At 35.0% G+C, this 24637-nt stretch overlaps 2 protein-coding genes across 2 annotated transcripts; one reads left to right on the forward strand and one right to left on the reverse strand.

Moving 5' to 3' along the window:
- Positions 1-222: 222 nt before the first annotated feature.
- Positions 223-13642, forward strand: scarf1 (scavenger receptor class F, member 1). The gene is made up of 11 exons (XM_056473795.1): positions 223-428; positions 819-877; positions 1079-1180; positions 2236-2767; positions 4820-5038; positions 6654-6782; positions 6869-6972; positions 7054-7162; positions 8981-9105; positions 9224-9352; positions 11142-13642. The coding sequence occupies exons 1-11, from the start codon at positions 328-330 to the stop codon at positions 12197-12199; spliced, it is 2667 nt and encodes an 888-aa protein (XP_056329770.1). The 5' UTR covers positions 223-327; the 3' UTR covers positions 12200-13642.
- Positions 13643-14457: 815 nt separating this feature from the next.
- Positions 14458-23378, reverse strand: vtna (vitronectin a). The gene is made up of 8 exons (XM_056473796.1): positions 23286-23378; positions 23089-23208; positions 22667-23011; positions 20623-20762; positions 19365-19521; positions 19127-19279; positions 16935-17378; positions 14458-14876 (listed from the first exon to the last, which is right to left on the reverse strand). Exons 1-8 carry the CDS (start codon positions 23338-23340, stop codon positions 14755-14757), a joined length of 1536 nt encoding a protein of 511 aa, XP_056329771.1. The 5' UTR covers positions 23341-23378; the 3' UTR covers positions 14458-14754.
- Positions 23379-24637: the final 1259 nt, after the last annotated feature.

Raw genomic sequence — 24637 nt, forward strand, 5'->3', positions numbered from 1 at the left:
TTTTTTGATGTTCTGAAAAAAGGGATCTATAACATTATTTTACTGTTGTACTGTAATACTGTTGGCATGCACTCTGACCATTAAGCACCCAACTCCTCCCTCAAAACTTTGAGCCTTGATTTTGTCTTTAAACAACCAGTGGCTTGTTGAATTAGAGGAAGCTGGCTTTTCTTCCTCAGGAAACTTGTAGAGGAAACAAAGGGATTCAGAGAGCCCATTTTGCTAAAGAAACTCGACTGGATCATTTCTGTTTCACTAATACAGAACTAACCTGTACTGGTGCTGTGGTGGGAGAAGGTGGCACAGGTTTTGGTCAGTCCGGAGGGAATGGACACCTTTCTGACCTCATTTGGACTGATGCTCATGTGTGTCCAGTGCTCAGCTCAGAGACTCTCTCCGACCGGGAAGAACGTCTGCCTCAGTGTCAGGTACTGCTGTTATGTTGAAGTATCTTCAAATTCTTAAAGAAAAAGATAAAAGCAAATATGTCGCTTGTATGACATTCAATAAAGGTATAGACCCATAAAAACAAATGTGGATCCCAACGTCAAGATATTTTTAAGGGAACTTGATGTGAAATGTTTTTATGATATTGAACTCATAGACTTTCTTTGTTGAAATCTCTTCTTTTTTTTGTCTGAGAAGAAAGATTCTTAAATTGCTTTTCAACGAGTTCAGTTATTAAAGAGATGTCCTTGGTATTTTGTCTTACCTGAGAGTTTCTGATGTTTTACACCTATTTTTTTTTCTCTGTAACCTCTAAATAAACTTATTTATGTTTTAATCAAAAGATTAATCTGCTCTATTTTATGACTCAGGGATTCTTCTGCAATATGTTGTTCTGGATGGGGCCAGAGCGGTGATGAATGCACTGTCCGTGAGTATTCATGCTATCATCTGTACATTTAATACAAAATATCCTGATGTGTTGTTTCATTAATGAATCAAGGTCATAGTATTATTTCCTGTGGGCCTGCTGATGTTAGCAGTTTTGAGAAATAGTCGTTTCGGGTAATGTTAACTTACAGTTTTCTGTAGCGTATAGATCCGGATTATCCTTCTTTTTTTGTTTTCTCAGCTCTCTGTGAGGGAGAAAGAGGCTGTCTTCAGGATGAAGTGTGTGTTTACCCTGGACTCTGTCGATGTAAAGCTGGATTTTACGGTTACCAGTGCAAAACTCGTGAGTAACGTTAACATCACCTCAGTTTCTGGTTGTAGAACGGCGTTTTACAATTTAAAGATAAAAAAATATTACACGAAAAAAGCAGGAATTGTACAAGTCTGATATTACTTTATATAACGTTAGGCATAAATATATCACAGAATTACTTACATTTGGCACATATTGTCAGTTACTCCTTGTCCGTTCTTCCTCCGCCAAACAAAAAATAGTTCCAACCGTCAAGCATCAGAATCTGAAACAGAAAATATCTGTAAGACTTATCTTCATCTTCTCATGGGAAATTATCAAGTTTGGCATAATACTTCAGGATAAAAATGTATTTTATATAATTAATAATTTGTTGTTATTATTAAAATTTCATATTTATAAATGCAAATTTTTCAAAATTCCTCCAAGGTTAGTCGTGTTTAAAGAGGAATGTAAACTATTTGAAGACAATAAGAGAGATGAAAAGCCAAAAAGCAAGAAATTTATATTCATCTTTTATCTATCTATCTATCTATCTATCTATCTATCTATCTATCTATCTATCTATCTATCTATATATCTATCTATCTATCTATATATATATATATATATATATATATATATATATATATATATATATATATATATATATATATGTTGTTTTGTTAATGAGGATGGAAAGACTGTGAACGTAAATTGATTGTTATCTCAGTCTTTTGTGTAATTTTTAAAAGTGTTAATGCCTTACTGTTATTGTTCAAGCATTGTTAATAAAAAAATTAAATAAATAGAAAAAAAGCATCAGAATCAGCCTCAGGGTTGCCAGGTTTAAACAAAAGCACAATGGCCAATGTAACTAGCCTGTATGCATTTTACAGTTTTTTTAAATGACTGTTTATTAGTAACTTTACAGATTATTTTCACAAATAAAATGCAGAACCCGAAAATTCAACACATATATTATGTAAATACAAACTTTATTTTCAAGTGTGATTAATTGTTTGACAAAAGTTTATATGTTGGCATTGCTGGCAATCCAATAGCATTGCATTATTGTAACAAATCTGAATATGCTTTTTCCACAGCTTGTCCTCCTGAGTTTTGGGGGCCAGACTGTCGTGAGTTCTGTCCCTGCCACCCTCATGGTCTCTGTGATCCAGTCACTGGTGTATGCTCATGCCTGCCCAACCGCTGGGGCAGCTTGTGCCAGAACAGCTGTAAATGTGGCCGCCATGGCAAATGTGACCCTGTCTATGGAAACTGCACCTGTGAGGAGGGCTGGTGGACGTCCACTTGCTCCAAAGCCTGTCAGTGCCACCTCGCTACCTCCACCTGTGACCAAGCCACAGGCCGCTGCATTTGCATTGAGGGCTATTGGGGCCAAAAGTGCAGCCTGCCATGCAACTGCTATGTGTCCCCTTGTCAGCAGCGCACTGGGACATGCCAGTGCCTGCATGGCTGGTGGGGCCTGTCCTGTGACCGCCGCTGCATTTGCAATCTTAACTATGCTGACTGTGATGTGCAAACTGGCAGCTGTTTGTGCTACCCAGGTTACAAAGAGCCTTTCTGCAATGAGCTTTGTGACAGTGGAAAATATGGCAGAGGCTGTAAGAACAGGTGAGGGGAGAGGTAGGATTAAAACTGGGATGCTCAACCCTGCTCCTGGAGATCTACCTTCCTGCTGAGTTCAGCTCCAACCCTGATCAAACACACCTGAACCAATTAATCAGAACAGCACCCAATAATTAAAGGCAGGTGTGTTTTATATGGGTTGCAACTGAAGTCTGCAGGACGGTAGATCTCCAGGAGCACAGTTGGTCACATCTGGATTAAAACATCAGAAGAGCAGATTATGGGAGAGCTATTCTATTAATTTGTATAATCAAACATTTGGGGTCACTTTTTATTTATTTAATCATTTAATTTATACTTTAATTCATCAAGTATGTCTTTATTAAAAGCGATTTAAAGAAAAGTCTAATATAACAAAACAAAGTTGTGTTCTTTCTCCTCTACTTTACATCCTATACACATATGAGTGTCGTAGTTGGTACATTCTTAAGTTTGCGAGGGACACCGTTATTGTAAGTTTGTGTCTGGCGAGGAGGGGGAACAGAGACATGTTGTTGAGTATTTTACAAATTGGTGTCGAGAGGCTGGTCAACGTCTGAACACAGAGAAAACAAGGGAGATGTGCATTGATCTGCAGTGGAAGCAGAAAGTAGTTCTAGGTACTGTGGTTGAGAACCACCAGATCGTATTAGTCGAAAGGTACTAGTATTGATAATAAGAAAAATTTTAATGAAAATACTGAAAGACTATGTAGGACAGGCCAACAAAGACTTTATTGTCTGTGAAAATGAGCAAAGTTTAATATTGATAGGACTCAGATAGTGGCATTTTATAAGGCCTATATAGAATCCATTTGAACCTTTTTATTGATTTGTTGGTTTGCTTCTTTAAAAGTAAAACAGAAGAACTCACTGTCTAAGGTTTACCTGCAGTAAAGTATTAGGGGTAAAAGTGCCAGGGTTATCCTATTTCTTTGAAATCCAGGTGTTAAAGAAAGCCCATCAGATTACATCTGACATATACCATACTTTTTTCAAATCCTTCCCTGAGGATCTCGATATAGAGTCCCTTTGGAAGGAACCAAACAGATTTAAATTTTCATTATGAAATAACAATAACAAAAAGATGAAACAAAATGTATTAGTTTATAAAAAATAAAGAATCAAAGTTGTTTTTAATATTATTTATACTTTTTTTCTGTGAAAAAAATAAATACTTTTATTCAGCTAGGATGCATGAAATGTATCAAAAACCAGTAAAGCCATTTTAAAAGATGTAAATGGTGTAGCTTAATGTATTTTTACAGAAATATTAAGCTGAACAAGTGTTTTCAATACATTTTTATTGTTAAAGAAATTAGTACTTTTGGCCATCACGGTGGCGTAGTGAGTAGCGTAATCGCCTTACAGCTAAATTGGCTATAGTGTATGTGTGTGAATGAATGAATGTATGGTGTTTCCCCGTGCTGGGTTGCGGCTGGAAGGTCATCTGCTGTGTAAAACATATGCTGGATAAGTTGGCGGTTCATTCTGCTGTGGCGACCCCAGATTAATTTAGGAACTAAGTCAAAAATGAAATGAATGAATGAAAATTTTTTTACAACTAGTACTTTAGTATTTATCAAGGACACATTAAGTATATCTAAAGTTACAGTATATATATATAATTTTACCAAAGATTTCAATAAAAAAACACACACATAAACACAAAAGCTGTTTGTTTTAACCCAACAGTGGGTCAAATAGGGCCAAACTCAGCAGTTTGAAATTCAGTAAAAAAAATAAAAATAAAACCAACATTGGATTTGTCCATTTTCAATGATTCATGAAAAAAGCATCAAAGGTTCAAGTTTTCAACATTTATCATGTATTGCCAAATCAGCATAACAGATTTTTAAAGAATTGTTTGACACTGAAGAATGAGTCTGGGTAATCTCACCCCAAACTTTTGAACTGTATATTTGTTCAGATATAGCAGGACATTATAAATTCATGTCATTATGTACATTTGAGCATTTATTCATTATTTAAAGCTTTCATTATTCAGTACAATGTTCGTTGATAATTTCTGTGTCCTCTTATGTATGTGTGAGTGCAGCTGTGGACATTGTGAAGGAGGCAGGCCTTGCTCTAAGTTGGATGGCCTGTGTGATGCCTGTGAACCAGGATGGAATGGCACTCGCTGTGATCAACGCTGTCCTGCGGGTTATTATGGCCATCGCTGCCAAGAAGTTTGTCCGTATTGTCGAAACATGGACCCATGTGATCCGGAAACTGGAGCATGTTTGCAATGTAATCCTGGCTGGACTGGACCAAGGTACATTTACTGGAGTTCAGCTCTTAAAGAAAACATTCTGTTGTCTAACATACTGGTTGATGACCAAATGACTCTTATAAGCTGTGTGTTTTTAGTGATTAAAATAAAAAGTTTGACCAGTGTAGTCTGATTCACAAACAAATGAGCTAAATGAAGTTTCACAAACTAATTTCGAGAGGAGCACAAGATATGATTGATCGCTGCTGGTCTGCCATCTGCAATCATTAATAAAGATTATTCCAAACTCACAATAAATAGCCCGTCTCGCCTAACTCCCTTATCTAATGCACCCCTTATTCTCCTTTATCATGGGGAGCTCTCGAGAACTACCTGATCTCGTATCCCCTTACATGCCCATTGACCACGTGGGAGCCCTGGGCTCAGTTATCTCTGAGCTCAGGGTTCTCCGTCAGGACAGCATGCCAAATCTGTTAATAATATTAAGCAATATCTAAGTGTGAACTCTTGAATACTTTTTAGTGAAAATCACACTAGAGTTTGTGCATGCAAAATTCTGTCATACAAGTGCTGCAAAAAGGGGTGGGATTAAACAAGATGATTAGACATTAAAAAAAGCCAGCGATTGGTCCATGTTTTAAATTTCTGTCCAGAGAGGTCATGTTTGGTCTTTGATTGGTCTCACGCAGTCAAGTGATGCGATTTCGCAGGTCAGAGTTTATCAAGCTTGAACTTTGCAAAGCAGCGAACTGCGAAACTTATTGCACAAGCTTGTGTTTCCGGTCTGACGCATTCACGTGCTTATGAATGTACGTCTATAGGGAGGAAAGTGCAGTGTGACTGCAGCTTAAGTAATATGGTCTGATTCATCACTAAGTCGCTCCTATATGCTGTCTTTTTTCAATGAATCAAATATTTAATGTGTGACAAGTGTATTCAGGAACCATTAACTGTGATCAGCCTGTTCTATTTAGTGAATCAATGGACCTGTGTTGTCTGATTCATGACTCGGTGACACCTTTAAACCATTTTCGTGAGATTAAAAACATGTATAATTCATGAACAAGTGACTCGTATGTGCTGATTCTTTTTAAGGAATTAATAGTCCAGTTTGGTCTGATTTACAACCAAGTGGCTCTTATAAGCTCCTTTTTTTGTGAATTAAAAAAAACTAGTGCAGTTTGATTCAAGAACAAATGACTCTATTGAACCAGTTCCTTTTAGTGAATCAGCCAAGCAGTCTAGTCTGAGTCACAACAAAATGTTTCTAATGATCCATCTTTTTTGGTGAATCAATCATGCATGGTGAACTGTGTAGTCAGGTTCACAAACAAATGACTCTCTTGAGCTGGTTCTTTTAAGTCTCATTCATTACTAAATGACTCTCATCAGCTGGCTATTAGTTTATAAATGAAATGTACCCAGTTATTTGGGATTGAACAACGAAACAGTATCAAAACAAGAGATTTTGAAACAAACAGAACCAACATTGTTATCTACATTGCAGTTCAGTTTAAACATTAGTTGAGCATGTCAAATATTTGTGGCTACGATACATAGTCACTTTTCTTTATGTGCAGAATCCAATCTAATTTATTTTGAACAATGTGATCTTTCAGTTGACTAACGATTTTGGTCTTCTTCTTTCTCTCCGCAGATGTGACAAACCCTGCACAGATGGTAGATACGGAGATGGCTGTCGCTTCCTCTGTAAAACTTGCAATCACGGCCACTGCGACCATGTGACAGGAAGTTGCATTTGTCTTCCTGGCTTTCAGGGTGAGAGGTGAGGGTACAATGGTATTTATAGGATGTTTTCAACTTGTTGTAAGATTCAAATGAGCGTCTCTCACTTGTCAATCTCTGTTGTAGCTGTAACAGCACATGTCCTCTTAACCTTTATGGCATCAACTGCTCCTCCACATGTGATTGTGGAAATCAAGCCTGCCATCCAGCCACAGGGGCTTGTCCAAACAGTATGTACAAACACAATATTTGGTTTTCACAGCTGGTATCCACATCCCCCTTCATCCCTTCTTTGTGTGTTTTTCTACTAGGTAGCAGAGCAGGTCTTTTAGCAGGGCTTTTGATTCCTCTCTGCATATTAATACTCGCCTTGTTGTTCTGCTGCTGCTGTTGTGGGAGGCCAGTCAAAGGAAAGGATAGGTATGAATATGTTATTTGTAATCTTATATCATGCAACAATCAGTATATTTGCATCTACAGTACAACAACATTCTGATAGGAACACAATTAAGACAATACTCTGATCAAGAATTCATCATTTAAACTGATTTTTGATTACCTTAATCCAGCTATTCAAGTCATACTCGAAGTAAACACAGTTTTTATTTTGCTAGCGCACATTGATATTCTTTAAGTGAGCAATCTGTGCAAGTTTATTCACGACATATATTGTTAATCAAAGTCTGAGCATTTGCTTCTACATTTGGATTGGCGGTCCTTCTCTGCGGACATCAGTTTGAGGGTTTCAACCACAATTTTCTTAACGATGCCCCTCGGACTGTTAGTTGGTTTGAGGGAATTATTTGTGCTAAAGGAAAGCCCCCAACTCAATATTCCATATATGAAATACATCAACATACTGAAATATGGAGTTGACGTGGACTTTATTCACACTATTACCATCTTGTCAGACTTTGCCCCACATTTTGCAACAGAATTCAGACACTGGAGTGGACACTTTGACATCAAACAAAAGTCTAAAGCTTTGAGCAAGAATTTGTATCAGTTGTGTTTGCATGTATAGCATGACAAATAATTTACTGCACATGATAACTTCATAATATTTAAAATGAAGCACCCAAAACTGTATATGGCACTGAAGAAGAACTTTGTTGATGTGTAATTCTGCAGGGAAAGCTTGATGGTGTTGTGGGGGGATGTAATGAAGTGTCATAATGTACTATAGTCTATGGTAGAGGTCACCAATCTCGGTCCTGGAGGGCCGATGTCCCTGCAGGGTTTAGCTCCAGCTTGCATCAACACACCTGCCTGGATGTTTCAAGTATACCTAGTAAGATCTTGATTAGCTTGTTCAGGTGTGTTTGATTAGAGTTGGAGCTAAAATCTGCAGGACACCGGCCCTCCAGGAATAAGTTTGGTGACCCCTTGTCTATTGTCTATAGCAGGGGTGCCCAAACTTTTTATTATGAAGGGCCAAAGATAAAACTTGATTGAGGGTGGTGGGCTGAAGCTAAATATACCAAACTGTATTGCATTAAAGTTGCCATGCTAACTTCCTAATTTAATAATATTTAAAATATATAGAAAAAATACTTTAATGGGTGACATGGTGGCTCAGTGGTTAGCACTGTTGCCTCACAGCAAGAAGGTCACTGGTTTGAGTGCCAGCTGGGTCAGTTGGCATTTCTGTGTGGAGTTTGCATGTTCTCCCTGTGTTTGCGTGGGCTTTCTCCAGGTGCTCTGGTTTCCTCCACAGTCCAAAGAAATGCGGGTGGTGCGAATGGATGTTTCCAAGTTCTGGGTTGCAGCTGGAAAGGCATCCGCTGTGTAAAACATATGCTGGATAAATTCTCTTATTGGTTGTCAGGCCAAATCAACGGTTACCATGGGCCAACTTTGGCCTTCAGGTCCTAGTTTGGGCATCTCTGGTCTACGGTCTATGTGTTATAACGCTAAAGGCCAGATTTACTAAACAGGGTCAATTAATTTTAGAGCACTTTTTTAGCCATTAAATCGTGATGCTAATACCCAATTTGAGGAGCGCAAACTTGGTAGCAAATTCCATTGCGTGATTCATCTAAATAGTGCCTTCCCATAAAATTTGCGTTAGAAAATCTGGCTCTAAATGTACTAAAATTGGAAAATGAAAGTAATATTCTAAAAGCAACTCATGGAAACACCTCAATCATAATATTGTCTTATTCTGAATAAGGTTACTAATTAGAATATTCATGTCCATGTAAATGTACCCACTATGATTCCAATTCTGTCCTTCAGGGTCACGGTTGGGGATGGCAGTCCTGCAGTCCGTATGAAGCACCATGTTTATACTGTGTTGGCCAACATGGGTTCAGCAATGCCTTGCATCACTCTTTGGTCATCTGGTTTGCCCAGGGTTACTGGTAAGTTAACGTGTTTCTACTAAAATGTAGTTGTCGCTGAGAAATAAAGTATATCTAAGTGGGATTATGTTTTGGTGAACATAAAGTGGACTTTAAATGTTCTCCGGTGTGTTTTCAGTCTCGCATCATGATCCTGAGCTCACATTTAACCACAGCTTCATCGAGCAGCCATCATCCGGCTGGGTAACAGATTCATTCGAAACTGATGAGGATGGAGAAGCTGTTTACTGTGAACCACCCAGGGAAGGTAAAGCAGTTTAACTCAGTATTTTTAATTTCACTGTCACTATTTTTATTCTTTTATGGCTGCAGAAAGAGTTTTGCATTGGGTGTCCTTTTTAGGAATAATCATGAGCTATAATGGCTGTATTTAAATGGGGGAAATAGTCCAGAGTCAAGTCACCTAGAGTTAAACAGTTGATTTTTATGCAATGATATTATGAACCATCTGAAATAGCCCCTAGCTAGGTAACTAGTTACCAGCACTGTAAAATACCATTGTGCCTGCTGCAGTCATGGTATGGCAGCAAAGTATCTTGATTCTTTATACGACGAGTATATGACAAGAGCAACTTTTCATTTTCTGTTGGTTTTAGTACACAATGTAACAAGCTTTAAATAGGAAAATGATCAAAACTTTTCTTGGAATTTTTTAAACAAGATACTACTGTCTAGTTACATTTATGCTAAGCTAAGATAAAAGTGCTCCTACCAGACCCGGAAATCGACTGAAAGGATTTTAAAATGGTAAAACTCTTATGGTAAAATGGTAAAACTGTTTAACTCTAGGGGACTTGGAAAGAAAATTTTTATGATAACATTTTTTTACATAGGCATTACTTTGTATTTAATGAAAAAAATGTTGACATTAATGTCTAATGGGCTTTATATAATTCATACAAATATGTAGAACTAAGGCATAGTTTTTGAAGCACACATAATGTGGCCATATACGCTACCTGACAAAAGTCTTGTCGTCGATCCCAGTTGTAAGAGCAACAAATAACAACTTGACTTCTAGTTGGTCATTTGGAAAAGTGGCAGAAGGGAGATTTTTCTGATGAATCATCTAAACTACATCCCAATCATTACAAATACTGCAGAAGACCTATTGGAACCCGCATGGACCCCAGATTTTCATAGAAATCAGTCAAGTTTGGTGTACGAAAAATCATGGTTTGGGGTTACATTCAGTATGGGGGGCTTGTGAGATATCTGCAGAGTGGATGGCAACATCAACAGCCTGAGGTATCAAGACATTTGTGCAGCCCATTACATTACAAACCACAGGAGAGGGCAAATTCTTTAGCAGGATAGCGCTCCTTCTCATACTTCAACCTCCACATCAAAGTTCCTGAAAGCAAAGAAGGTCAAGGTGCTCCAGGATTGGCCAGCCCATTCACCAAGTATAAACATTATTGAGCATGTCTGGGGTAAGATGAAGGAGGCATTAAAGATAAATCCAAAGAATCTTAATGAACTCTGGGAGTCCTGCAAGAACGCTTTCATTGCCATTCCAGATGACTTTATTAATAAGTTATTTGAGTCATTGCAGAGATGTGTGGATGCAGTCGCCCAAGCTCATGGGAGTCATGCACAATACTAATGGAACGTTTTCCACTGCACCATGAATTTATATTCTATACTGTACATTATTTCTGTTAAGTGACAAGATTTTTGTTTAAACAAAGTCAGACCTTACTGTCCTAATTAAAAATCAAAGCATGAGCAGATTTTATTTTGGTAAAATAACCGTAATCTAGAGGACTTTGCCTTTATATTAGCCACTTCTGATACGAAACGATCAACTAGAAGTCAAGTTATTATTTGTTATTTCTAAAATTTGGATAGACAACAAGACTTTTGTCAGGTAGCAGAGAAGAGCAGTATTCAATTCATTTAATCTATTTATATAGAACTTTTACAATGTAGATTGTGTCAAAGCAGCTAGATGAATTTCTAGTAAATTGAAACTGCTTCAGTCCAGTACTACATTCTAACACAATGATTCATGTTTCAACATCCTCCTGTCACAGATGTTCTTACTGAGGCCGGCGGAGAGCTTCAGGAGCTTAACTCCAAGTGTAACTTCTTCCCTGACCCGTCAACCTTCAGCAGCGAGGACATGTCACAAGCTTTTGGCATCCCTCGTACCTCCAGCATCGCCAAATCCAAACGTCCTTCGGTTTCATTCGCAGAGGGTACAAAGTTCAGCCCAAAAGAGCGTCGCAGTTCAACCCAAGATCTGCAAGGGACTGCTCGAAAACCCAAACCCTGGGGCGTCCTGATGATCTCCGCACTGCAAGGAGGACAGGGAAACCAGAATAACGAAACAGAAACAGAGAAAGAAGAAAACAACGATGAGGAAAACATCTCTGCTGAGCAAACAGCTTCCTCTGAAATACCACAAAATGATTCGGAAAGATATATTTCGGGCCTGCAGAGAACTCACCTCGCTGTACCTGGTGGAAGACGACGCACTCTTTCTAACCCCAAAAAGAACATCCAATCATCTGATGGGGGCCAGGACGCAGATTCAGAGAAGTTAACAACAGTATACGTTACTGTAGGTAAGACCTCCAAAATGGTCAAGCAAGAGCCTCCTTCAGAAGGGCCAGTTCAGGCCATGCTGCGCAGACTAGGAAGCCTCCAGAGGCAAAAAGACGAAGCTGCTAAAGGGAAGGCCCAAGCGATTGTTAAGCCTCCACGGAGGAAACTAGGAGCCCGAGCCAGCGCGTGGGAGCAAGCGAACGAGTCAGGCCGATCAGAAGTGGTCATGAGGAAGCCTAGTCGTAAAAAGCACAGCTCTCTCAGCTCTCCGTGCACAGTTGGGGCAACAGACTCTCCTCAGGAGAACAGTGCCCCCAAGAGGCCACTGTCCTCCATTTTAAAAAGCGTTCCTGAGAGTGATCCGCTTCATAGTTTAGAGGTGGAACAGGACAGTGAGGAGACTGGCATACAGACTGAGCATACTTATGAGACTGTGGCTCTGCCTGACACGGTCTCCACCTCTTCAGAGATTATTATTAATGACACAGTTATGGACCAAGCAGAAAATGAGCCCAATTATGAGAATGTTTATTTAAAGCATTGATAACACTGCTAAATTTTATGGTTTTAAGCGTGTGTTCACAATTTAGTTGTTTTGGTTCGATAGATTTCAAACTAATAATGAGAATAATACTTTTAGTCCTGGGTTTATAATATAGAGTTGAAGTCAAAATTATTTCCCCTCCTGTGAATTTTCTTTTCTTTTTCAAATGTTTCCTAAATGATGTTTAACAGAGGAAAGAAATTTTCACAGTATTTCCTATAATAGTTTTTCTTCTGGAGAAGTTTGTAATTTTTAAAAAACATTTTAAGGTCCAAATTATTAGCCCCTTCAAGCTCTATTTTTTTTATTGTTTACGGAACAAACCATCGTTATACAATAACTTGCCTAATTACCCTAACCTGCCTAATTAACCTAGTTAAGCCTTTAAATTGCACTTCAAGCTAAATACTAGTATCTTACAAATATCTAGTCAAATATTATGTACTGTCATGGCAAAGATAAAATAAATCAGTTACTACAAATTAGTTGTTAAAATTGTTATGTTATGAAAAACTTATTTTCGGGGCTGCATGGTGGCGCAGTGGGTAGCACGTTCGCCTTACAGCAAGAAGGTCGCTGGTTTGAGCCTCAGCTGGGTCAGGTGGCTTTTCTGTGTTTGCATGTTCTCACAGTGTTTGTGTGGGTTTCCTCCAGGTGCTCTGGTTTCCCCTACAAATCCAAAGACATGCGGTACAGGTGAATTGGGTTGGCTAAATTGAATGAGTGTGTATGGATATTTCCCAGCGATGGGTTGCAACTGGAAGGGCATCCGCTGTGTAAAACATATGCTGGATAAGTTGGCGGTTTATTCAACTGTGGCGACCCCAGATTAATAAAGGGTCCAAGCCGAAAAGAAAATGAATGAATGAAACTTATTTCTGTTAAGCGGGCTAATAATTCAGGGGGGCCTCATAATTCTGATTCTACTGTATATTTAGCAACAGAACTTCTCCTAAACAGTGCTTTTTGTTAAATGCAATCACTCTGTGTGCATGCATGTGATGACATTTTATAATTTGAGAACTAAATTGTGTAAAGGCAAAAAAGATGCACAAATCAAGATCTACTACAAGTTTCAGAGACAAGTTTCTGCCATCTGTAGGTAAACGAGTAATATTGTGCCTATAAAGAGAGAAATCTGTGAACACACTCTTAAAAGGGCATTATTTCCCTTTGATTTGTACTGTATGTTTAAACTATATAAGTAAACATGACTGCTTAAAAATAAGACGTTTTGCTCTTTCATGTCATGTCCATTAAATTGAAACAGCTATTTAAAAAAGAAAGAAAAGATTTTTTTTCAATATGTTATTGAGATTTTTCTCTCATGTACCAGATATTACTGATGTTTTCATACACCGATAACCAGAGCGTTGAGGATAGTAAGATTTATTTTTTTTACTTTAACTTATTAAATTAACACTTTAAATCTGCTTATTAAAACATAAATATTATAAAAGAGTCATTTTTGGAAACATTTTTGGTTCCCCAAAGAACCTTTCAGTGAACATTTTAAGCAGCTCAGATGTTTTCAACAGTAATGATATTAAGAAATAGTTTTTCTGTGCACCCAATCAGCATGTCAGAATGATTTCTAAAGGATCCTGTCACACTGAAAACATGAGTAATGATACAGATGTTTTCTTTGCCATCAGAGGTACAATTTACATTTTAAAATGCATTCAAATTAAAATTCCAATTGCAGTAAATCATATTTCACATTATCACTGTTTTTAATGCATTTTACAGTGGTGTAAATCAATACTGAGCCATGATAAGAACCCCACAGCAATTATGCATGAAATAATTTCCATAATAATATATATATATATATATATATTTAAATACATCTGGCTTGGAATAATCTGACAGGTACTTCCTGTGTCTTTTGTCTTAAGGCTGTATATGTTCCTGTGCAATGGCATGTTTTGGTTTTTGGCCTCTCTATGCATGATAAATGAGGATCAGTCTTTACATGCATCCCTAGAGAGCAGTTGTTCTTGGCAGCATGACTCTGAACATGTAATATGAGGTTATGTAGATAAACTTTGCCTTATAAAACTGCCTGCTATTGGCAGTAGACTAAGAATATAGCATGAAACCACAATAAACAGATAACGTGTGTCAAAACACTGACTGGAAATGTTCATGACATTGGTTGTTGGCAGTAAAAACCACAAGAAACTTCTTTAACTGTGTCGATGAAGATAAAAGCCAAAAACCAAAAGCAATTTCTGTTAATACTGTAAACTCAAGAGGACTTTCGAAGGCATTGTTTATTGAGGAATACAAATGTTCTTTTATTTTCATATTAGTCCAATTCTAATATGATCAAATCCATGTATTAGTTCATTTAAGCTGTTATACTTTGAATAAAATATACATGATGTCAACTGAGCATGAGTAAGAATATAACTCAGATTAGTTACTACGGCCTGTAAAACATTATGAACAGTGTCTTTCTATTAGTGTCAAAACCAGCACAGATATTCTATAAAGGAGGTTATTTTTTTGTATGATAAATATTATTAAATGGCAGTGTTTTATAGATGGACTCATCGTTTTTCTGCTCCGGGCGTGTCTTTGCAGCCAAGCCAGTATTTTCCGATAGGTCTTGGGTATGGAGGGTTGGCATAGTCAACACGCTTCGTTTGGAGATTCACTCTGTAATACTTATCTGTACAAAAAAAAAAAGAAAATGTCATCTGAATATAATTAAATAGAGTAGAATAAAAATGATATCTGAAATAAATGATCATTTTCAGTTCTTACTTGAAAGAATATAATACAATTTTAACACCAAATATTATATAAATGCACAACTACAGTGTAGACTAACATATTATATTGTAATATACATTTAAAATCATGCAGTCAGTCATTAAACAAAATTAAATATCAGATTCATTTTGATTAAATAATTCCATTAATAATTTGTGACTATTTTACTGATAACATAATATAATATAATATAAAATAATATAATATATAATGTAATATAATATAATGTAACATAATATAATATAATATAAAATAATATAGTATAATGTAATATAATATAGTATAATGTAATATAATATAATATAATAATATAATATAAAATAATATAATATAATATAATATAATATAATATAATATAATGTATAACGTAATATAATGTAATATAATATAATGTAACGTAATATAATATAATATAATATAATATAATATAAAATAATATAGTATAATGTAATATAATATAATATATAATATAATATAATATAATATAATATAATATAATATAATATAATATAATATAATATAATATAATATAATATAATGTATAACGTAATATAATGTAATATAATATAATGTAACGTAATATAATATAATATAATATAAAATAATATAGTATAATGTAATATAATATAATATAATATAATATAATATAATATAATATAATATAATATAATATAATATAATATAATATAATATAATGTATAACGTAATATAATGTAATATAATATAATGTAACGTAATATAATATAATATAATATAATATAATATAAAATAATATAATATAATATAATATAATATAATATAATATAATATAATATAAAATAATATAGTATAATGTAATATAATATAATATAATAATATAATATAATATAAAATAATATAATATAATATAATATAATATAATATAATATAATATAATATAATATAATATAATATAAAATAATATAATATAATATAATATAATATAATATAATATAATATAATATAATATAATATAATATAATATAAAATAATATATGATAATATAATATAATATAATATAATATAATATAAAATAATATAGTATAATGTAATATAATATAATATAATAATATAATATAATATAAAATAATATAATATAATATAATATAATATAATATAATATAATATAATATAATATAATATAATATAATATAATATAATATAATATAATATAATGTAATATAATATAATGTAATATAATATAATGTAATATAATATAATATAATATAATATAATATAATATAATATAATATAATATAATATAATATAATATAATGTATAACGTAATATAATGTAATATAATATAATGTAACGTAATATAATATAATATAATATAAAATAATATATGATAATATAATATAATATAATATAATATAATATAAAATAATATAGTATAATGTAATATAATATAATATAATAATATAATATAAAGTAATATAATATAATATAATATAATATAGTATAATGTAATATAATATAATATAATATAATATAATATAATATAAAATAATATAATATAATATAATATAATATAATATAATATAATATAAAATAATATAATATAATATAATATAATATAATATAATATAATATAATATAATATAATGTATAACGTAATATAATGTAATATAATATAATGTAACGTAATATAATATAATATAATATAATATAAAATAATATAGTATAATGTAATATAATATAATATAATATAATATAATATAATATAATATAATATAATATAATATAATATAATATAATATAATATAATATAATGTATAACGTAATATAATGTAATATAATATAATATAATATAATATAATATAAAATAATATAGTATAATATAATATAATATAATATATGATAATATAATATAATATAATATAATATAATATAATATAATATAATATAATATAATATTTTCATTTATTTTCATTACCTCCTTTGAAGAAATAGACACTCTGTAAAGGCTGACTCCTGCGCAGTATGTTGTAGACGATGTCTTCAGTAGGTTTGTATCTGTAGTCATAATCGTAGTCACTTTGTCTGTCATAATAGTCTCTGCGTCTGTCTTGGTCTCGCCACCTGTCCTGCCTCTGACTGAACTCCTGCCCAATGCTGATGCCCCTTTCAGCCATGCTCTCCCAGTAGGGTGACCTGTTCTGTCTGCGCCTGGAGCCCCACTGCTGCCCATAACGCTGGTCCCACTGCTGCCCGTATTGCTGACCCTGCTGCTGGTCCCAGTCCTGCCGATTTCTGTCCTGGCGCCTTCTGTTTTGCCATCTCGGAGTGATGTAGAGTCTGCCGACTAGCACAGCATCTACTGGAGATTTGATGCCAATCCAGTCTCTGTTGATGAAGTGATGGCCGTGATGACTCCGGGCTGGAGGAATGGAAGTAATATATGTTTACAAACCATGTGTGAATTAATCAGTCAAAAAGAGCAAGGGTGTTCAAACACACCACTCATTAGCATTTCTGTGTGGTATTAGCGACTTCAAATACATCTTATGTAATTATTTGAGTTTGGACTCCATCAAAACTATTGTCACACGTGGCAAAAAATTAATATAATTAGTACATTCATAATTTAAAATGCAGTGAGCCAAATCTCAAAACTCTCCAATGGCAAGTCTTTCTCAAGCACAATTCATTCATTCAATCATTCATTTTCCTTTGGCTTATTCCCTTATTTATCAGGGGTCGCAACAGCGGAATGAACCGCCAACTTATCCAGCATATGTTTTTTACTCAGCGGATGCCTTTCCAGCTGCAACCCATCACTGGGAAATAAATGTTTCCCAAATGATGTTTAACAGAGCAAGAAAATTTTCACAGTATGTCTGATAATATTTTTTCTTCTGGAGAAAGTCGATTTGTTTTATTTTTGCTTGAATAAAGGCAGTTTTAATTTTTTTTAAAAACATTTTAAGGTCAAAATTATTAGCCCCTATAAGCTATATATTTTTTTCGATAGTCTACAGAACAAACCATCGTTATACAATAACTTGCCTATTTACCCTAACCTGCCTACTTAACCTAATTAACCTAGTTAATCCTTTAAATGTCACTTTAAGCTGTATAGAAGTGTCTTGAATCTTAAATATTTAGTCAAATATTATTTACTGTCATCATGGCAAAGATAAAAGAAATCAGTTATTGAGTTATTAAAACTTTTATTTGTTTAGAAATGTGTTGAAAGAATCTTCCGTTAAACAGAAATTGGGGAAAAAAATAAACAGTAAACAGGGGCTAAATATTCAAGGGGGCTAATAATTCTGACTTCAACTGTATATACTTTTTTTCTTCAAAAACAATGTTTTACAAAAACATTTTACTGCCTATTTGTCAACTACCCTTTCTGACTAAAGTGATATTTATATCATTAACTTTTTGGAGTGTTTTTTTTTTAAGTGGGGGTGGGGGTGATGAATTATTTAAAAACTATATTAGGTTGAAAAATGCCATTTTGTGACTGAAGGACAATTTGATGTGGTCCCAGACATTTTCCCCTGTTAATTGTGAATAGAAAAGTCAGAATTGCACATTTCATATCTGCCAATGTTGAATATTTTTTCTCCTGATTCAGAATTCAGACCTCATTATTCTTCAATTATGTAATACAGCCCTATCTTGTAACTTTACAGATATTTTACATGCTTAAACAGCAAAATTACACACTAAAGGAAGCATAATAGAACCACTTCCCAGGCTTATAATATTGATAGCATGCTAAAATGTGACCCCTGACCACAAAACCGTATCTTATCTTAAGGCATATGTTGCACTGGAATACCCTTTATGGGTCAAAGTAATAATTTTTTTTGATGCCAAAAATCATTGAATATTAAGTAAAGATCATGTTCCATGAAGACATTTTGTAACTTTCCTTGATATATTTATTTCATAAATATATCAAAACTTTTTTGATCAATTAAAGGCAATTTACTCAATATTTTTTAACCCCAGATTCCAGATTTTCAAATAGTTATATCCTAGCCAAATATTGTCCTAAAAAACATAGATACAACAATGCAAAGCTTATTTATTTTGATTTCAGATGACATATAAATCAAAATCTAAAAAAGGGACACTTATGACTGGTTTTGTGGCCCAGGGTCAGAAATTTACCTCCACCAAAAAGCTGGTTGAAATGCTCAACCCATCGGTCGTAGTATATATCGGTGTATCTTCTGAAGAGCATCGAGGGAGATCTCAGTGACATCTGAATGCATTCCTCATGGGATGGCTGGTGCTTGAACTCGTAATGGTAATACTGATCTCCTATAAAGCAGGAATGTACGGTTTGATAAGTAAAATTCACCAATGCACATTTTAATTCAATTCATTCTTGAAAGTCAGTACTGACCCTTAAAAAAATAAACCTTCTCTTTGCCATGATGGCTGTGTGCAGGAGTGGCAAAGGCAGCGTCCAGATGATCCGGTATCTTCTCAAATCCCACAGATATGTCTCGTGGGAAGTCTTCATCTAATACACCATCATCAAATCTCCAGTATTTATTACCCTGAGGATGATATAATATTATTCATTCATTCATTTTCTTTTCGGCTTAGTGCCTTTATTTATCTGGGGTCACCACAGTGGAACAAACCGCCAACTTATCCAGCATATGTTTTACGCAACGGATGCCCCTCCAGCTGCAACCCATCACTGGGAAACATCCATATACACTTCAAGAGTTCACACTTAGCTGATGATTCATCAAAAGCTTTGTTTGGCATGCTGTCCCGGGAGAGAGCTCCGAGCTCAAGGGATCCTCGAGCCCGGGGCTTCATCCCGTTTGCAAAGCGAGAGGGGAGCCTGAGCTCGGTGGATCTCAGAACTCCCCGTCTGCAGAAACTAAGGGTACACGTGAGGAAAAAAGGGGGCTAGACAAATGCTTGATTGTTATGCATGATGTATATATTTGGATGGTGGGAGGAAACCGGAGAACCCGGGTAAAACCCACGCGGACACAGGGAGAATATACGAACTCCTCACAGAAACACCTACCGACCTGGCAGGACCAGGGCTGGCAGTGTTCTTGCTGTGGGGCTAACAGTGCTAACCACTGGGCCTCCGTGCCGCCCGATCTATAGTGAAGGAGGAGAATGAGGAGGAAGGGTGGTTTCTTCCAAACGAAGATAAAGTGGACTGAAAACTGTGGTTATTTATAGTAGCTTATGGCTCATATGATTGGATCATACTGATTAGCTTAATACGTGACCGGCTGTGATAAATCATAAGCATGTGATCCTCTCGAAATTAGTTTATGAATAAACCCCACTTATTTACACACATAGACTACGGACAATTTAGCCTAGCCAATTCACCTGCACCACATGTCTTTGGACTTGTAGGGGAAACCGGAGCACCCGGAGCACCCGGAGGAAACCCACGCAAACATGGGGAGAACATGCAAACGCCACACAGAAATGCTAAATATAATATTATATGTAATCATTTACAATCTTGAAGTGAAGCAAATTAAATAATTCCCAACAATAAAATTAAATATAACACTATAGGTTTTCCATTTCTGATATTTTTGATGACACTTCATTAATTAATGTATAAAGATTGTAATTTGTCTGCATTATAGATATAAATCTGAAGTCATCCATACCTTGAAGATATATGTTTTTCCTTGGCAGTTTATGCGAGTGAAAGCAGCATCGATTGGACCTTTTATTCCCCAGATGTCTTCGATGAGCTTTGGGTAACCCGGTAATACGGATTTCTCATCTAGCTCAAAAAAATATTCTCCTGGCGACATAAATAAATATCATTTTAAATGAGCAAAAAAGTGTGTAAACAACATAAATATAAGAACAAATATTGAGTCAGTACAATTTCAATTTCAGTTTGTATTGATTTTAAGGTTTTATTTTCATTAAAAGAGTCCTAAATAAGTCCAAAAAAAGAGACACTTTGAAAATATCTGGTAACACTTTCCAATACGTGACACATATGTTAGTTAATAGGGGTGTGAACCGACACTTGTTTCACGGTTCGGGTTATTATCATGCCATCAATTCAGTTCAATTTGATATCTCGGTGCATCACGGTGCATTGACGATGCTTTACATACACAATTTGATATTTTACTTAGCAACACAATAACTCTTGTATTAAAATTTATAATGTATAAATATATTTATATTTACTTATTTTTTGTTATACAATTTTGTCCTTTAAAACAACCAGTCTTACTTACAGTATACCTTAATTTATAAAAGGTATATACTGTACCTTTAATTTTACCTGCTCAAAGAAAACACTCTTTTTGAATGTATCAAACTAAACTCAAATACATGCACAGAACCACATGAGCATTTATAGCAAATAAACCAATGTTAATATGATCCCGCTAGCTTTTTGAGCATTGTTGAGAGAGTTCTTAAACGCCTATGATTGGTCACGCACTCAATCACAAGTAACCTTATTGTTGTAACAGCCAAAACGCCAGCACGTCAAAGGGGCCATAGTAGTGAGAGAGAGAGCTGGGTTCTGATGTACCCACTTCCCTGTCAGTGAAAGACTGTTCAGCAAACTCACAAGCAGTTAATTGTGCACAGTCACCTGTTTTTTTAGTAGTTGGAGCATTTTAATTACTCTCTCGCCATAGTAGGCTACCGCCATATAACGCATATGTGATGAATGATGTCAGTACATAATAACTGGTTATGATTATTACTGAAGCGATACTGTATTGTTCACGTCTGTATTGCGGTGTATTGAAGTTAGTTAGTTAATGCATTTACTAACATTAACAAACAATGACAAACATGTTTATTACAATATTTATTCATCTTCGGTAATATTAGCTAATAAAAATACAGTTGTTCATTGTTAGTTCATGTTAACTCACAGTGCATTGACTAATGTTAACAAGCACAGAGTTGAATTTTCAGTTTAAGTGGATTGAACATTTTATTTTTTTAATTTATTTAATGGAGTTAACTTGTTAGTAAAGGTTTGGCGGCAGAACCACGCCTCACTGTGTCTCCTTAACCAATCACCTACTTCCTAAAACTTATTTAAGTCAGACCAGCCCTCTAGCACTGTTTTTCTTGTTCTTTCGAATCCCCCCTCCCTCCCTCTATATCCTCGCTTCCCATTCACAATCCTATAACCCTCTCTTCACTCCTAGGTCCAATCACTCTACCAAAGTATTACAGATACGGTACCCCCACTCTGAGCATCATCGTAGGATGCCCCATCAACCTACTTACCTGTTCACTGTTTATCCTCTTACTTCCCTTCCCCTTCATTCCACTGTTTTCTGACCGTCCCCTTCATCCCTACAATAAAGTCTAGCTCAAAGTGTGGCGTGGTCCATGGCGGTGAAATTATTATAAACAAAAAACAATTAAGAAATAAAAAAACAACAACAATTGTGTTGTTTCAGCTCACTTTAAATAGGTTGTTTGAACAAACAGCAAACATCGTTTTTTTCAGTGTTGTTGTTTCACGTTAGCATATACAGTACATGTTATATATGTGTCTTGTACTGTAAAGTGTTACCAGACATTTTGTATTTTCAGAACTCAAACTTCAAAAGCCAAAAAAATGCTTTGATTGACAAACTGGGACAAGATTATTATTAAAAATAAGCCTGAGGTATAAATTAATATTATATATATTTGTTTTGCTTGTCTCTGCTTTACCTCTGAATGCATATATAGAGCCATTTTTGAGCTGCATGAAGGCATCAAAGGGTCTGCCGCTGCACACTTCAGCATCAGGGTCTTTAGCTTTAGTTGGTGTGGGCTGAGCAGCTGTGGTTGCTCCTGGTGTTGTGATTGGGTTTTTATTGGTTGGAGTGGCAGCCGTGGCAATAACTGGTGTTGGGTCATTCGCTGTATCCAAAACTTGTGTTACCATGCTGGATATTTCCACTGGAGATGGAGACAAAACTCTGACCTGCGGTCTGGATCTGATTGGAACCTCTGTGCTGTTTGTTTCCTCATCATAATCATCTTCGGGGTGAAAAGGAAAGGTGTCTCCACGAGCTGAGACATAAACAGCTTATCATTTGGACAGGTTTAGGTTTCATTTAAATGAATTGGTATTTTAAAACAACACTTACTCTTGATACGACATAAAGACTCATAGTCAGTGCAGCAGCTCTTGTAGTATGTGCACATCGAGTCACACTGACAGCTCTTGGTGGCATCAAACCCATTTTCACAGCGCTCAATACATGACTCTGACAGAAAGAAGAGTACATATTCAGGATAACAAAGAAAATGTATCAAAATAAGTGTGCATTCTTCTTAATCTTACCTTCAGCCGCGTGTGCGAAAGAAAGCAGTCCGAGAAGCAGAAGAAAAACCCTCATCCTGCTGTTTCACAGAGAATGTGGCCGAAAAACAGACCATCTGGGGGAAGAGAAATCAGTGGATCAATAGACTTAGAGGTCACTCACCCTCTTTTATTTACTTAAACTTATTTTCTTTTACTTAAACTTTTCTCTTTTACTTTATATTGTCTTTAATCTTTGTTCAGTAAGCAGTAATCACTTCATCCACAGCTTTTGTGTAGTCCAATTATAATAATAACAATGAAAAACATATTTTGACCTTAATCATTCAGCTTAAAAAATGTAAATACATTTGATTTGGTTATACTATTTTGGAGTACCCACATGAAAAAAATACTATAGAAATGCAGTTAATAGTTTTTTCAACCATACTTCAAGAACGTGTAAAGAAAGAAAGTGTTTTATACATTATTACAGCATTTACAAGACTTTATTAATGAATGCTACAGCGTGAACTGATAAACTGTAATGAATACTGTAGTATACTCCAGTTCAATTGATATAGTTATACAAACCTTAGCACAGGATTGGGTAATGTTTTTGTTTATAGAACTATAGTTGTTGTAGTACAACAACATAGTACTTTACTATTGTATGTTTCAAAAACACTTGTATTTACCGCATTTTTTTCAAGTGGGTGGTCAAAGTAGAAAACAAATAATGCTTGTTTTCAACTTTCTAAATATAAGACGTGATTTTATAATCTCCTTCAGAATAACACGAGAGTGAATTGCTCAAGAATGGGGACAACAACCCTGTCGACCTCTGAGAAGAGTGAATGATTAATAGACCGATCGATAGGCTAACCACCACTACCACCATTCTCTAACATTATTCTTTCTTTTAATCTTGGGAAATCAAGTTGTATGATTTCACTGATGATTTGGATTTAAACATTAGTTTAGCTTACTTATTTTTTTAAAGAGTTCACACTTAGCTAATGATTGATAATAAAGCTTGTTTGGCAAACTATCCTGGGAGAGAGCCTTGAGCTTATAAGATCCTCAAGCTCTGGGCTCCCTCCTGTTAGCAGGGCGAGAGGGGAGTTTGAGCTCTGGTAGATCCCGATGAACTCCACTGCTTTTCTAACACTACTAACAGATATAGGGACGGCTAAGAAGAGATATACAGCTTGCTAAGAGCTTGACTATGATGCCAATTTGGTATGTTCAATTTACTTAGGTTGCGTATTTTTTGGACTGTGGGAGGAAACTAGAAAAAATTAACAAGTGTACGGGGAGAACAAGCAAGCTCCACACAGAAATATCGACTGGTTTAGTAAGAGACATTCTTTCTGGGAGGCAACAGTGCTAAT

The sequence above is a fragment of the Danio aesculapii genome, chromosome 15 (genome assembly GCF_903798145.1).
Source record: "Danio aesculapii chromosome 15, fDanAes4.1, whole genome shotgun sequence".
Lineage (NCBI taxonomy): Eukaryota > Metazoa > Chordata > Actinopteri > Cypriniformes > Danionidae > Danio > Danio aesculapii.